The sequence below is a fragment of the Sturnira hondurensis genome, unplaced genomic scaffold (assembly GCF_014824575.4).
Source record: "Sturnira hondurensis isolate 20B ecotype Veracruz unplaced genomic scaffold, ASM1482457v3 Scaffold0003693, whole genome shotgun sequence".
In the NCBI taxonomy this organism is placed as follows: Eukaryota; Metazoa; Chordata; class Mammalia; order Chiroptera; family Phyllostomidae; genus Sturnira; species Sturnira hondurensis.
The window spans coordinates 9,055,038-9,068,478 of NW_028076324.1; the positions used below are offsets into that span (position 1 = coordinate 9,055,038).

At 56.9% G+C, this 13,441-nt stretch overlaps 2 protein-coding genes across 2 annotated transcripts; one reads left to right on the top strand and one right to left on the bottom strand.

The window, feature by feature from the left end:
• The first annotated feature begins 71 nt into the window (after window positions 1-71).
• Window positions 72-3,978, top strand: TEKTIP1 (tektin bundle interacting protein 1). The gene is made up of 4 exons (XM_037042516.1): window positions 72-935; window positions 3,226-3,464; window positions 3,565-3,690; window positions 3,785-3,978. The coding sequence occupies exons 1-4, from the start codon at window positions 853-855 to the stop codon at window positions 3,961-3,963; spliced, it is 627 nt and encodes a 208-aa protein (XP_036898411.1). The 5' UTR covers window positions 72-852; the 3' UTR covers window positions 3,964-3,978.
• Window positions 2,735-12,940, bottom strand: MFSD12 (major facilitator superfamily domain containing 12). The gene is made up of 10 exons (XM_037042510.1): window positions 12,493-12,940; window positions 9,296-9,506; window positions 7,248-7,374; window positions 6,916-7,098; window positions 6,538-6,630; window positions 6,357-6,449; window positions 5,471-5,641; window positions 5,283-5,377; window positions 4,621-4,751; window positions 2,735-4,515 (listed from the first exon to the last, which is right to left on the bottom strand). Coding segments are annotated over exons 1-10 (1,404 nt in total). The 5' UTR covers window positions 12,791-12,940; the 3' UTR covers window positions 2,735-4,513.
• Between the last annotated feature and the right edge of the window lie 501 nt (window positions 12,941-13,441).

Below are 13,441 nucleotides of genomic sequence, written 5' to 3' on the forward strand. Positions count from 1 at the left end.
CATGAGAGAGAAACACCATTTGGCTGCCTTCTGTACACATCCCAACTGGGGACCAAACCTGCAACCTCCAACTGGGAATTGAGCCGCACTCAACCCACTGAGCTGCACCAGCCAGGGCACAGACAGTACTTGTAGTTCTAGGATGTTTCCATCCCCTCAAAAAGAAAACCCATCTCTGTCAGCAGTCACCCCCAGCCCCTGGCAACCATGAACCCACTTCCTGTTTCTGGAGGTGCCTGCTCTGGACATATCGCATAAGTGGAATCACACTCTCTGGTATTTTGTGTCTGGCTTCTTATTACTGAGTTCAAGGTCTCACAAGTTCTCATCATGTGTTCAAGGTCCATCCATCCACATTGAAGCATGTGTAAGCGCTTCACTCCCTGAAATGGCTCCGTAATATTCCAGTGTGTGGAGGGACTTCATTTTATCTAACCAGTTGAGGGGCATTTGGGTTTCCACTTCCTGGTTATTTTGAATTGTTGCTGGGAACATTTGCTTGCAGGTTTTTCCTCCAGTGTATTTTGGAAACAGGTGAGAACCGTTGAGGGTGAGGAGAAGTCTGAGCACCTGGAAAGGTGGAGCTGAGAATGCGGAAGTGAAATTCTGAAGCTTCATTTGGCTCCGAGGCCCCATGTGGAAATGCAGAAAGGGGGCCAGGGGAGCCCTGAGCCCCCAGCCACTCGGGTGTGGCCCCACCTCCTTCCTTCAGCCTCAGCTAGGGTGGGAGGGAGCGGGCTGGCCAGGAGCCAGGGCCACCAGCAGCATTGCCAGGACACAGAATGGCCTTTGTTGCTGTCAACAATGGCCTCACAGGCCTAGGCAGGAGCACCCAGGAACCCAGAGGCAGACATGCAGACCCTGAGGCGGGAGGCTACCCAGCACTGTATCCCCCAGGGGACCCTGGAGGTGGACTTCCCGGCACCTCTCTACGGGTGAGTACTGCCCTGTGCCAACATGGCCCCTCTGGGTTTGCCCTTGGCTTCTGCTGAGTGTCACTAATAATTCATTGAAGACACTGCTGCTGTCCCTTCAATTGTCTGCTCCCTGCATCTCCTCCCACCCACCTGCACCTGGGTACCCTCCTCCCCACTGGTACAACACACGCATGTAAGTGCAGCAAACGGAGAAATCAGGTGCCGAGGGACTTCCTGGGGCTGCTGTAACAGAAGGCGCGCTGGGCCCAGGAGTGTACTCGCTCCTAGTCTCGGAGGCCTGAAGGACGAGGTCAGGGTGTCAGCAGGGACAGTTCCTTCTGAGATTGAGAGGGAGAATCTGCCCCATGTTGTCCTAGCTTCTGGTGACTTACTGGTAATTCTTGGTGTCCTTTGGCTTGTAGACACATTGCTCCACCTATGCCTCCATCATCACGTGCCCTCTTCTGCATGTGTGTCCAGGTTCCCCGCTGCTTACAAGGACACCAGGGCCCACTCTACCCCACCATGACCTCATCTTAATGAATTCTCTCTGCCAAGATCCTCTTTCCAAGTGAAGTCATGTTCTGAGGTTTAAGGTTGACATGAGTTCCAGGGGACACAACCCAATCAAGTATCCATTAATAAGTGACTTTCAATAAGTTACTACTCTTAAGCTTAAAAAAAAAAAAGCATGAGTGACCTTTGTGCTGCTCCATTTCCAAGAAGATTTTAAAAGTACAGGGAGTCCCCACATTTCTGTGCCAGTAGGGACACGTGGGTACACCACCCACTTCTGGAGGACGGCAGAAGAGATATGGCTGGGGTAAGGCGGTACTCGGTGTTCATTACTTCAGAGCATTTTAATTGCCTTTCACAAGGCGTATGCATTTTGCAGTTCAAAAATCTTTGTTTTAAAAGCATTGGGCACCCCAGGTGATCTTGACGTACCCTTTGGATGGCAGTGCCAGTCTGTATCAGGTTCCTGAGACTGATGTCCCAGAACTGACCAAGCTGGTCCCACCTTGTACAAGACATGCGCTTCTACTTTTGATTCTCTGATTAGATCTACTGGAGTGAGAACTCTGAACCGGGTTGTCTGTGTATTGCAGGGATAAAAATGCTTTGTATGCTTTGTCGGTGGCCCTTCTGGGGCTGTCTTGGGCAGCCAGCCTCATTTATGGGTGAATTTCCAGGAGCCCAGGAGTGAGCTGACCATGTCAGAGCACATGCGTGCGTCTGTCAGGCAGCAGTGCTACTAGGGTACAGTCAGTCCAAAAGGAATCGCTGTTCGAGGGTTTGGCTTTAGCAAGTTTCCCTGCCGCTGCATGTGAACAGCTTCAGGTTTTTCTGTTTTTATTTGTAGGGTTTTGTTTTAAGATTTTATTTTTAGAGAGAGGGAAGGGAGGGAGACAGGAGAGAAACATTGACTGGTTGGTTGCCACTTGCACTCACCCAACTGGGGATCTGGCCTGCAACCCAGGCATGTGCCCTGATGAGGAATTGAACCGGTGATCGTTAGGTTTGCAGGCTGGTGCTCAATCCACTGAGCCACACCAGCCAAGGCTATTTTTAGTTTTAATGGTACCTCATTGCAACTTGACTTTCACTATTATTAGAATATTAGAATATTTTCACTAACTTCTCTGCACTGCAGCCTTTGTTCCTTAACTGTCTATGCTGCCCCAGGGCCTTTGCACATCACTCCCTTCACCTGGAGTGGGTCTCCTCCTCCCCCTCCCCCCCCCTCCGGGAAGCCCTCCCTGTGCTCTTAGCCTCAAGACTCTGGCATGAGAGATGACCCCTGGAACAGACATGAATGTGTAGCTACACAGTTTATTCTTTAAATGTAAGCTCATCATCACATCCGGCTGGTGACAACACAAAGGTCCCTCACCAAGGGTCTTCCCAGGAACCTGGGCACCCTCACCTGCTCTCCCTGGGCCACTCAGCCCACTTCATCCTGGTGTGCCTCCAAGCCAAGGGGCTTCCTAGGGGAAGGAGTCTGCATCTGGAAGGGTGGACAAGGACTTAAGACCCCAGAGAGGGCTAGAGATTTCAAATCCCACCTCCCTGGTGTCCCCTGAAGGGAGAGACCAAAAGTGAAAGGTTTAGTGAGGGTCCTGAGGAGGATGTGGCAGAAAGGAGGGAGCGTCTAGTGCTGAGACACAAGCCACCTGGAGATGAAGGCCCTTCACACTGTGGGCCAGGCCTTTGCCCCTCCTTGTTGCAACATGTGATGAGATGGCAGCTGTGGCCCAGGACAGGCCAGGGGACAGCCATAAGCTTAGCCTCTATCCCCAATCCTTAGTGATGACTACCTGTCCCTCATGGGGCCCTGCTGGCCACCAGCCATCAAGCAGGCGGCACGTTGGGCCTACACACCCATGGGATGTGACGCGGCCAGCCAGCTGTGGTATACTGGCCTAACCAACTCGGATTTCCGCGAAGCCTGGTATACGCTACCAAGGGCCCTGGACATCCCCTACCGGGAGGCTTATGCCCACTGGCTTGGATGCTACAGCCACCGGAAGCACAGCATGCCCTCAGGTGAGTGCCTGGCCACCTGCCTTGATGCAGGCCACCCCAAGAGGAGATCAAGGGCCAGAGATGACCTTCTCCCCCACTACACCCACTTCTCTCCCTGCAGCCTACACCCAGCACCTCCGGGAAACTGCCTGGTATGACCCCATCGTGCCTGCCCAGTACAGGGTCCGCAATCCGCGGTGGGGGACCATGCTGTGGAAAGACAGACCCATCTGGGGCAAGGAATATGGTAAGGCTGACATCATAGCAGCCGGGGGCTAGGGGTAAAACTGTCCGGGTCCAGGAAGCTGGACCCAGGCAGTGACCTGAGTCCTGCCCCACAGTGGTTAACAGGCACCAGTATGGGGTGGAGCCGCTGGGGCCAGCCTCAGACTACGTGCCCTACCTGTCGGCACTGCAGCGCCCATGCTACACGGCCCAGAACTACCGGCAGTGGGACCTGGAACCTTACTGCCCATCCACTGGCCAACGACCCCAACCCCTCTACACGTCTGCAGTCTGATAAAGACTGACCCTCTGTGGGGGTATTGCACTGTCCCTGGATGTCTGTTCACGTCTGGGGATCGGGGCGCTGGTCAGTCAGGGAAAGGGAGTCACTAGCCAGAGGCCCAGGCAGGGGTCCCTGCTGCCCTCAGCTTCCCGGGGCCAGGCAGACAGCTGGGGCGTGGCCTCCCCACGAATGGCTCTTTATTCACTGTCACCAGTGCCCTGGAAACCCCAGCTGTGCCAGGGGTGAGGTGGGGCTGGGGCTGAGTTCGGGGCAGCCCTGGGGCCCCAAGACCTTCACAATGCAATTTGGGGCACCTAAGTCATCCATTAGAGTTAGGCTTGGGCACCCCCAAACTCATGAGGACCCATAGGCCCCTGGATACCAGGGGGCCCAGCTAGGCGTCCCATCCCAACAGAGATGAGTCCAGCCCATCCTATCCTCACCCACCATCCCTGCAGCAAGGCAAGGAAGGGGAGGGGTGGGGACCGGAGGAGCAGGGGCTGGAGCTCTTTTGCATAGGGCAGGAGGCCATGGAGGAGTGGCAGGGCTGGACTCCAGGGGCTCCTGCAAGAGAGGGTAGGGGTGGGGTTAGTGAGAGTGGGGCCTGTCCCAGTGCCCCCACCCCACCCACGGCCAGGTTGGGAATGGCAGAGGTCGTGTGTAACTCACAGCTCCGCAGGCGGATGGGCCAGATGAGGAGACTGCACACAGAGAGGGTGGCGGCCACGCCTACGCCGCCTGTCACAGCCACCATCACCCAGTGGTAGAAACTCACGCAGGCCCTGCAGCAGAGCTCCGAGCTGGGGCAGCGGAGAACAGAGCAGCTGGAGTGGATACTTGTGCAGACCCTCCTTCCTCAGCTTGGACCTCCCACTCCTCCCACCTCAGCTTTGGGCAGCCCTGTCTTCCCCAGCATTCAGGCCAGAACCTATGGGTCACCCTCAACCCCTTTTCCTCCCGCATCTAACACTTCAGCCGACACTGCCAGCTCTGCCTTCAAAGTCTATCCTGCATCTGCCCACTGCTCCCTCCTCCCCTACCTCACCTGGTCCAGCCCATCATCACCCAGCTGAACCAGTGTAGATGCTTCCACCCTGGTCCCCACCTTCCCCATACTGTCCTGGGCACAGCCAGAAGAGGGCGCCTGTGAGCTCTGGAGTCAGGCCACCCCCTCCTCTGTCCACTGCCCTCCAGGGCTCCCAACACCGACCAGACCCCCCCTGCCCGAGGTAAAAGGCCAAGTCCTCCACAAAGCCCATCACAACTTGCCCTCAACCTCTCCTCACCCTCTTACGCCTTGGTAAATTAACTAACAAATGAGTCACACTCACGAACAGGGATGCAGGCTCTGAATGACCATGACCGCCAGCCCATTGGCCACCTTATCTGAAAAGCTCATGGCACCGTACACAAAGGCTCCACTGTGCTGGGAGGGACACAGGCAGGGGCATCAGCACCCATGGTCTGGGCCCTGGGCCCCGGGCCCCAACCCTCACCCAGTCCTGCCCACCAGTCCTACCGTGTGGGGACCGATGAGGTCGGCTGTCATGGCCAGTGAGGTGACGAGGATGGTGGCACAGCCCAAGCCCAGCAGCACCGCTGCGGCATACACGGCCATACCCAGCTCATGCGCCAGCGCCACCCAGGCCGCAAAGACCAGGATTACCAGCAGGCCAGCGAAGTAAGTCATCTGCAGAGGAGACCGGCGTCAGGCCCGCCTCACTGGGCAACTCCCAGCCTGGCACCTGCCCTCTCTGATCTTCAGTCCTCCGACCCCAGCCCCTAACCCCGGAGAGCGAGGGGGTCAAGCTGGACCATTGCTAAGGAATCCCCACCTCTGACTTCATCAGAGATCTGAAGTTCTAGAAACAGGTGGCTATTTACATCTTAAGTGCAAATCCATTAAAATTAAATAACATGAAACATTCAGCCCTGACTGGTATGGCTCTGTGGGTTGAGTGCCAGCCTGTGAACCAAAGGGTCACCAGTTCGATTCTCAGTCAGGACACATGCCTGGGTTGCGGGCCAGGTCCCTAGTCGGGGGTGTGCACGAGAAGCAACCACACATTGTTGTTTCTCTCCCTCTCTTTCTCCCTCCCTTCCCCTCTCTCTAAAAATAAACATCTTTTTAAAAAAATGAAACATTCAGTTCTTCAGTCGTGCCTGTCACATTTTAAGTATTCGGTGGACACCCTGGTTGGTGCACTGGCTGGCACAGAAATTTCTAGAGCTCTGTAGTCCCAACACTCAGAAACCAGGATTCCAGAACATGGGTTGGAGACACAGGGCAGCTACAAGGTATGGAGGCCAAGGTATGGAATCACCTGGGTTCTGTGCATCTGAGTTCTGAGGGTTCCCGCCTGTGGCATCCCCCACCCCTGTCCACCACTGATCCCCACACTCACATTCCTCCCAATCCACTTGTTGACGGGTTTCATGAGGAAGGAGGAGAAGAAACCACTGAGATACATCACCAGCGGGATGGTGGCGATGAACTTCTGTTGGGGCAGAGGACACAGGCACGTCAGGTAGGGCTCCTCAGGCTCAGGGCCCACCCCACAGCCCTGCCCGCCCTGCCCAGCTCACCTTGGGCAGGTTGAGGGAGTAGGTGAGGTACATGGCCATGTACGTCTGAGACAGGTTCACAATGAGCCTCGTGCTCATGTACAGCACGCCCACCTACGGGCAGACAGGGAATGACTCAGGAACCAGGCAGGGCCCTTCTCTACTGCCACCAGCAGGGGACACTGGGGGCCTAGCCACAGCTGTCGTCTGGTCCACTAGTAATGACCCTAGCTGGTCAGGTGGAGAAGAGCAGTAATTGATCAGCAGTGTCTGCGCTGCCTGCAGGATGGGAAATCCACTGTTGGCTTGTCTATTGGACATCCCCGCTCACCACCCCACGTAGCAGGGGCCAGGTGGGAGACGGGCATCCGCTCCAGCCTGCCGTGCCCCATGACATACCTGGTAAAACGCCGGCTGCCGAAGCCAGTGTTTCCAGAGCAGCAAGGGGCGGGCTGTGGTGGGGGCCAGCAGGGGGCTGTGTTCATCTGGCTCCTCCACCAGTGGCCGGCGCCCCTCCCTGGTGCCCAGGTGAAACAGCAGCGAGAAGACGGCTCCGACGCCCACCACCAACAGGGAGAGGTTCTGAGGACCCAGCAGGAGAGGCGTCAACAGTGGCTCTCACAGGCCAAGCCCCGAGTTCAGGACAGTGGTTGTGGAAAGATAGGACCCCAAGTAGGGGATGTCCCATCCTGCCAGCAGCATCCTTGCCCCCCATCCTGGCCCCAGCTCACCCGAAACACTGGAACATCCTGAACCCCCAGCTGATCACTGACATTCCCATGTGGAGAGGTCTGCAGGTGGAGCAGGAGCCAGGCGGCACCGTAGACGGCAATGTTGGCCACCACGGTGAAGGCGTACCTGGCAGGGGCAGGCGAGGCCTCAGCATGGCAGCCCGGGAAACAACGTGGCCACTTCCTCCCCAGGCAGCCACACAGAGCTGCTTGTAGAGTCTGGGGAACTTATGGCTAACGGGTAAGTTCAGCCAAACCTTGGGTGGCCCCAGGGAAGCCCTCGCCAGCCCTACTTCCCCAGCCTGCACGTTATCTGATAAGTTACGACTCTGACCACTGACCACCACGCCGGTGTGGGCTGGGATGCAGAGCCTCAGCAAAGCAGGGCCAGTCAGGACTGCGGTCCAAGTCTGAGAACTCCAGGGGTTCAGAAGCAGGACTTGGGAATTCTTGGCACCCAGATCCTGGGCTTCAGCAGGGCAAGGTCTAGAATCACCTGGTCTGCTCCTGCCTGCAGCCTGGGAGCCAGGCCTCTCCAGGGACTGGGAAGGGCGGGCGGGGGGCAGCCTCTGGATCTCACCAGGAGTCGGCTTCCCTTCTAAAAGTGAGAACCAGGCTAACCCAGAAGCCACAGTGGAGATGACATGAGGTTGGCAATAAAGTGCTTGCGGGCAGAAAGCACATCAGAGCTTGGCCTGACCTATCCTGTCCCTTGTCATCTAGGGCCCTCAGGGGCCCATGCATTGAGCAACCCCTGTCGTTAGTGCTTGTGGCTCTCAGTCATAATAGGGAACTCAAAGGCAGGGGTGTGGAGGAGGCCAGACTGGGGCCAGACAGGCTGCGCTGGAGATAGGCAGGTGCTACCCCCACAGCAAGAGTGACACCCACCCACCGGGTGCCAACTGCGAGCCAGGCTCTCTGAGCTCCAGCAACTGGTCCCCCTCACTTGTGCTCTCCCTCTGGGTGAAAAAGGTCGCCTCCTGGACCTTTTTCCTACCTCGCACGTCCCAGAAGTACATGGGTCTGGACCTGGGCACGTGACAATACGGGTTGGTTATGTGAAGGGCCAGGAACTGTGCCAAGCATACAGCAAGCTCTCCATAAACGCTCCTGTGACCTTTGAAACCAGAGTAACCTCCTCCAAGCAAGCTGGGTGCCAAGTGTACCCGCTTGCGGCAGGCGGGATTTTAAGATGGCCCTGGAGACTCCCATACCCTGGTCCTGCCCTGCCTAATCCCCTCCCCTCAGGGATGGGACCTATGAATATGGGGGACATCATTCCCATATTTAGGCAACTTCTTTGGCACAGGGAAGAATTTTGCAGATGTCATTAAATGAGCTTATCCTGGGCGGGTCTGACCTATTCAGGTAATTCTTGGAAAAAGGGCTTAAGCCATCTCTGGGATCTGACTCTCCTGCTAGTGTCAAAGAATCAGCAAGTCACCCGAGCTCTCCATCTGTAGGAAGGTGAATTCTGGCACCAACCACATGAGCAGGGAGGAGGGATTCTAAGCTTCGGATGAGACCAGCCCTAGCCAATGCCTTGACTGAAGCCTCAAGACTGATACTGAAGCCAAAAATCCAGCTAAACTGAGACAGAGTCTTTTTTAAAAAGATTTTATTTATTTATCTTTAGAGGCAAAGGGAAGGAGAAAGGGAGAGAAATATCAATGTATGGTTGCCTCTCATGCGTCCCCTGCTGGGAACTGGCCTGCAACCCAGGCATGTGCCTTGACTGGGAATGGGACTACAGTTGTTTAGTTCGCAGGCCCACGCTCAATCCACTGAACTACACCAGCCAGGGCTGAGACAGAGTCTCAACCCACCGAAACCATGACATGATAAACACGTGCTGTCTGAAGCTTCTCTGTGGTCATTCACACAAGCAGCAGCAGGTGGCTGACCCACCGCATTGCAGGAGTATAAGCCGGGGCTGAGAGACCCAGAGCCACACGACCAAGCAGAGACAACACAGAGTGGGGACCCAGGTCCCGTGCCCTCACCTGCTGTGCGTGTGCCCTCCCCATCCTGTCCCACCAAGGTGGTACCTGAGAGCCGTGAGCTCCACCTTCTCATGGTCATTGGTGACAAGCTCGGGGATAAGGCTGAGGTGGGCAATCTGCGTAGCGGCCCAGCCGAACTGGAAGATGACAATGAAGGGCGCGTAGTAGAGGAGGGCAGCCCACTCGGGCGTGGCTGCCCCACAGCCCAGGCAGGGGCTGAAGATGAAGGGGAAGGAGAGCAGGACGCAGGTAGTGCCTGTAGACGGGCAGAGCAGGGACAGGTCACATCGCCAGACCTTTCCACAGTGGCCCGGAGCTCCCGGGGGTGTGCCCCAGTGGGAAGAAAACAGAGACACAGAAAAGGCTAGATCCCTCCAAAGTCACACAGTGGGGTATGTGGGGTCAGCAGCTCTGGGTGCCCCAGGCTTATGGCACCTGTGACGAATGGGGTAACTGAGGCAGACAGGTCTGGGGCCCACCAGAAGTCACACAGCCAAACAGGACAGAGGGGCAAGGCCTCCACCCACCAGTCCAAGCTATATGTCCCTTTTGTCCAACTGAGACACAGAATAGGCTGCAGTGGTCCTGAGACCACACACCATAATAGGTGGGCAGGCAGGACCAGGACATAGGGCCGGGGAGTAAGAGGGAGCAAGAGCGTAGCCTCCCCATGCCAGTCCAGGGCCCCCTGAAGTTGCCCCTGACAGGTGGGGAAACTGAAGCACAAAGAGCCTGAGGTCACACAGCAGGTTTAGAGGGGGCTGTGGGGATCCCCTGAAAAAAGACCCACTACAGACACACCATTTACACCCCCACAACTTCCCTTTTTCGTCTTGCCCAGGGAGTGAGGCTTTTCCTCCCCAACTCCTATCAAGGATCTGGTGGAGCCAGCAGGACTCAGGAGGCCAAGTGATGATGCTGGACCCTGCCCTCCATGAACCCCAGGGTCCCCATCAGCCGACAAGAAAACCTCTCCCTGGCAAACATTCCAGTATCTCAGAATAAGCCCGAGTTCTCCCCAAGGCTCACAAGACCCTTCGTGACCTGCCCCATCCCCTCCCTACCCACACCTCCTCCTCTCCCCTCGTTCACTCTGCTCCAGCTACAGAAGGCTCCTGGCTGTCTCTCCAACACACCAGGCACAGTCCTGCCTCAGGGCCTTTGCACAGGCTATGGCCTCTGCCTGGAACGCTCATCTCCTTTCCATTCCTCAGGACTCAGCTCAAACACCACCTCCTCAAAGAACCCCTTTCTTACCAGCTCAGTCCCCAACAGTCCCCTTTTGCCTCCAAACATTCTATTCTGGACCCTGATTTCTTTGGGGAATTCTTGTTTGTCGGTTTGCTTATTTCCTGCCTGCCTACCCCACCAGGCTGTGGGCCCTGTTGGGGTGGATACCCAGTCTTTTCCTCCCATCCCTGCCCCTGGAAGGAGTCTGGCAGCTGGACTTCCCTCCTCCCCCAGGCTCCAGAGGTGACCTCATCTCCAGACCCTGGGCCCTCCCCTGAAGCTCTGGAATCAGGAAATGAAACCAAAACCAGCCAGCCAGTTTCCTTCTCTGGAACTGGGAGGGGCATCCTGAGCAGATGCCTGGGGGCCAGGCACCAATCAGAGACACTGGTCAGAAGAACATGCTGCCCTGGCCGGACTCCGCCCTGCCGTTGCCCAGGCTAGTTAACCATTACAGGTGCTCAGCTGTCTGGCTGGAGGATCTTGGGCATGTGACTTTGCCTTTTCGGGCCTCAGTTTCTAGGAAATGGAGAAAATGGAAATACCTGCTTCCTGGGGTATATGTGGGGATTGAGAGCTAATGTATGAAAGCGGGCGCTCCTGCTACTCCGAGCTACTCCTCATCTCAGCAGCTCAAAGCCATGATGGGTCACACTTTTGCATGAGCCTTTTCATCTTCTTGGAATGTCACCCCACCACACGCATGCTCCTATTCATCCATCGAAACCCCAAAGGCAATGTCTTGTCCTGAGCACCTGACAAACCTGAAATCCAGCCTGCAATGTAGTCACAGCAATGTCAGCCACCCTCAGGCTACTCAGAGATGTGCTGCAGCTGGCAAAAAAAGTCACTCACAAGGTTCCCAGGGGAAATCACTGCCTCCCCGATAATGTTTCCCAAGGACAGCAAAATACCAGACACCCCTTCCAGCCTTCTAGAAAGCTGCTGTCCAGAATTCCCTGAGTGGCAGGATTCCTGGCCCTGCCTCCTGAAATGCCAGGCAGGCCCCCAACGCCAGGGTGTAGGCACTCCTGCCAGGGTAGGAACAGCAGGGAATATGGCCAGGGCTAATCTCCAAGCCCAGGGCCTGGGCGGGAGAGAAGGGATACGTGGACGCAGGCCTTATCATCCGTGCTCACAGGGCAGGGCCCCCCGGCCCCCTAGGACCTGCCACCTACTCTCCTGACAGCCCTCTAGGCAGGTAAAGGTCCCAGGCCAGAGTGCAACCCCTTCATCTGCCCTCAGACTCCATCCCCATTCATCAGGCACAGACCCCCAGCCCTTCTGTCTCCCCCACCCCCAGCTGCCAGGGTAGCTCCTCCAAAACACCTAAGGTTGCCTGAGATGGGGGACAAGGGATACACAGAGGGGGCTCTAGACCAGGGGTGTCAAACTCATTTTCACCAGGGGCCACATCAGCCTCGAGGTTGTCTTCAAAAGGTGGAATGTAATTTCAACTCCTCAACAGTGAGGGAGTAGTTACATTTACACAGTCCTAAAATTATTTCAGCCCTTTGAAGGCAACCAGAGACTGATGTGGCCCCCGGTGAAAATGAGTTTGACACCCCTGCACTAGACAGTCTGACTCTCACTCACACAGAGTTGTCCTGATGGTCACCCTGATACAGAGATGGACAGGTCAAGCTAGACAAGTCAGATTGACAGACTAGCCACTGGCCAATCAGACCTAACCCGAAGGTGGTTCAGGGAACCCCCAGGGGTCAGAGAGACAAAGGGAAGCAAAACTGCAGAAAAAAACCAATAGTCAGACGAAGGGGGCTTGGCGGGTCAGTCAAGCAGCCATGAAGCAGACAGACTGAGGTGGGGAGACTCAGAACATGGGGGAGACAACGAGGGCAGGTTCAGGCCATGGAACAGAGAGACAGGAGGGGAGAAGGGCAGTTAAGCAGCGGGGGTTGGCTCAGGCCCTGGGGCAGACATAGAGGGGGAGGCTCAAGCCACAGGGAGCACTGGGCAGGCAGATGAATGAGGGCGGCTCGGCTGCGACTTACCAACCAGGTGCCAGGCCTTACGCGGCCCGTAGCCGGCGCAGCGGCCGGCGGCGCGATCGGTCTCGTAGCCCACCAGGGGCGTGCAGAGGCCGTCGGCCACCTGGCCAAGCAGTAGCAGCACCCCAGCGCCGCGAGAGCTGTAGGCGCGCACCGAGTGCAGGTAGAGCAGCAGGTAGGTGAACCACATGGACGCGCACAGGTCGTTGAGGAAGTGGCCCACGGCGTAGCTCAGCCGGGCCGCCAGGGATAGAGGCCGCGGGGGCACCCCCGCTCCGTTTGCCGGGGGCCCCGGGCCCATGACTGAGCTCCGGATTCGGGCTGGGCCGTCAGGCGCGTAGAAAATAGGATCCTGAAACCGGCTGTTGGCGCCCCTCTTTCCCTGACAGACTGGATCCAGCCTCTCCACCCCACCCGGCGCGCCAGCCGCCGCAGGGCTGGTGAACCCTTTGAACCCTAATCTACGGATTTAGAGGAGAGGGGCGGGGCATCCCAGGAGCAGCGGCCTCCTTCGCCAATCCGGGCTGCATGCCGGTGCAGAAAAGCCAATCCTCGGGGAAATAGGCGTGGCCTCGGGGTTAGCCTAGCATCCGCCCCAGGCGGCGACAGAGCCTCTCGGTCCTAGCACTCTACGGGCCTTTGGATTTGCTGGACCTTTCACCACAGAAGTTGGGGGTGCCGCAAAGGTTGCCCCCACCCAGACTCCGGCTGCCAGGTACTCCCCACAGCAGCCTTCTCGCAGCTTTACAAGGCCTAATGTGGGCTGAGGGGTACCGGGTGGGCAGAATCGTGCGTTACGGGGAGGTCTGAGCCCCAGCTCTCCTCTCCCCGGGGTCCGGTGACTTCTTGGCCCGGAGAGATTCAATCGGACGCGAAGAGGACGCATTAGTTCTAATTAATTAGTTATTGAGGATAATAATGGGGATAATCATCATAATAACACCAGCTGGCA

What these genes read in the sequence shown, in the direction of transcription:
- TEKTIP1 (XM_037042516.1), top strand. Translation starts at nt 853, where the DNA reads ATGCAGACCCTGAGGCGGGAGGCTACCCAGCACTGTATCCCCCAGGGG. An exon ending in TTCCCGGCACCTCTCTACGG is followed by an intron (nt 936 to 3,225) that starts GTGAGTACTGCC and finishes CCCAATCCTTAG; the next exon opens with TGATGACTACCTGTCCCTCA. An exon ending in GAAGCACAGCATGCCCTCAG is followed by an intron (nt 3,465 to 3,564) that starts GTGAGTGCCTGG and finishes CTCTCCCTGCAG; the next exon opens with CCTACACCCAGCACCTCCGG.
- MFSD12 (XM_037042510.1), bottom strand. Translation starts at nt 12,790, where the DNA reads ATGGGCCCGGGGCCCCCGGCAAACGGAGCGGGGGTGCCCCCGCGGCCT. An exon ending in GGCAGCCGGCGTTTTACCAG is followed by an intron (nt 6,631 to 6,915) that starts GTATGTCATGGG and finishes GTCTGCCCGTAG; the next exon opens with GTGGGCGTGCTGTACATGAG. An exon ending in ACTCCCTCAACCTGCCCAAG is followed by an intron (nt 6,450 to 6,537) that starts GTGAGCTGGGCA and finishes CTGCCCCAACAG; the next exon opens with AAGTTCATCGCCACCATCCC.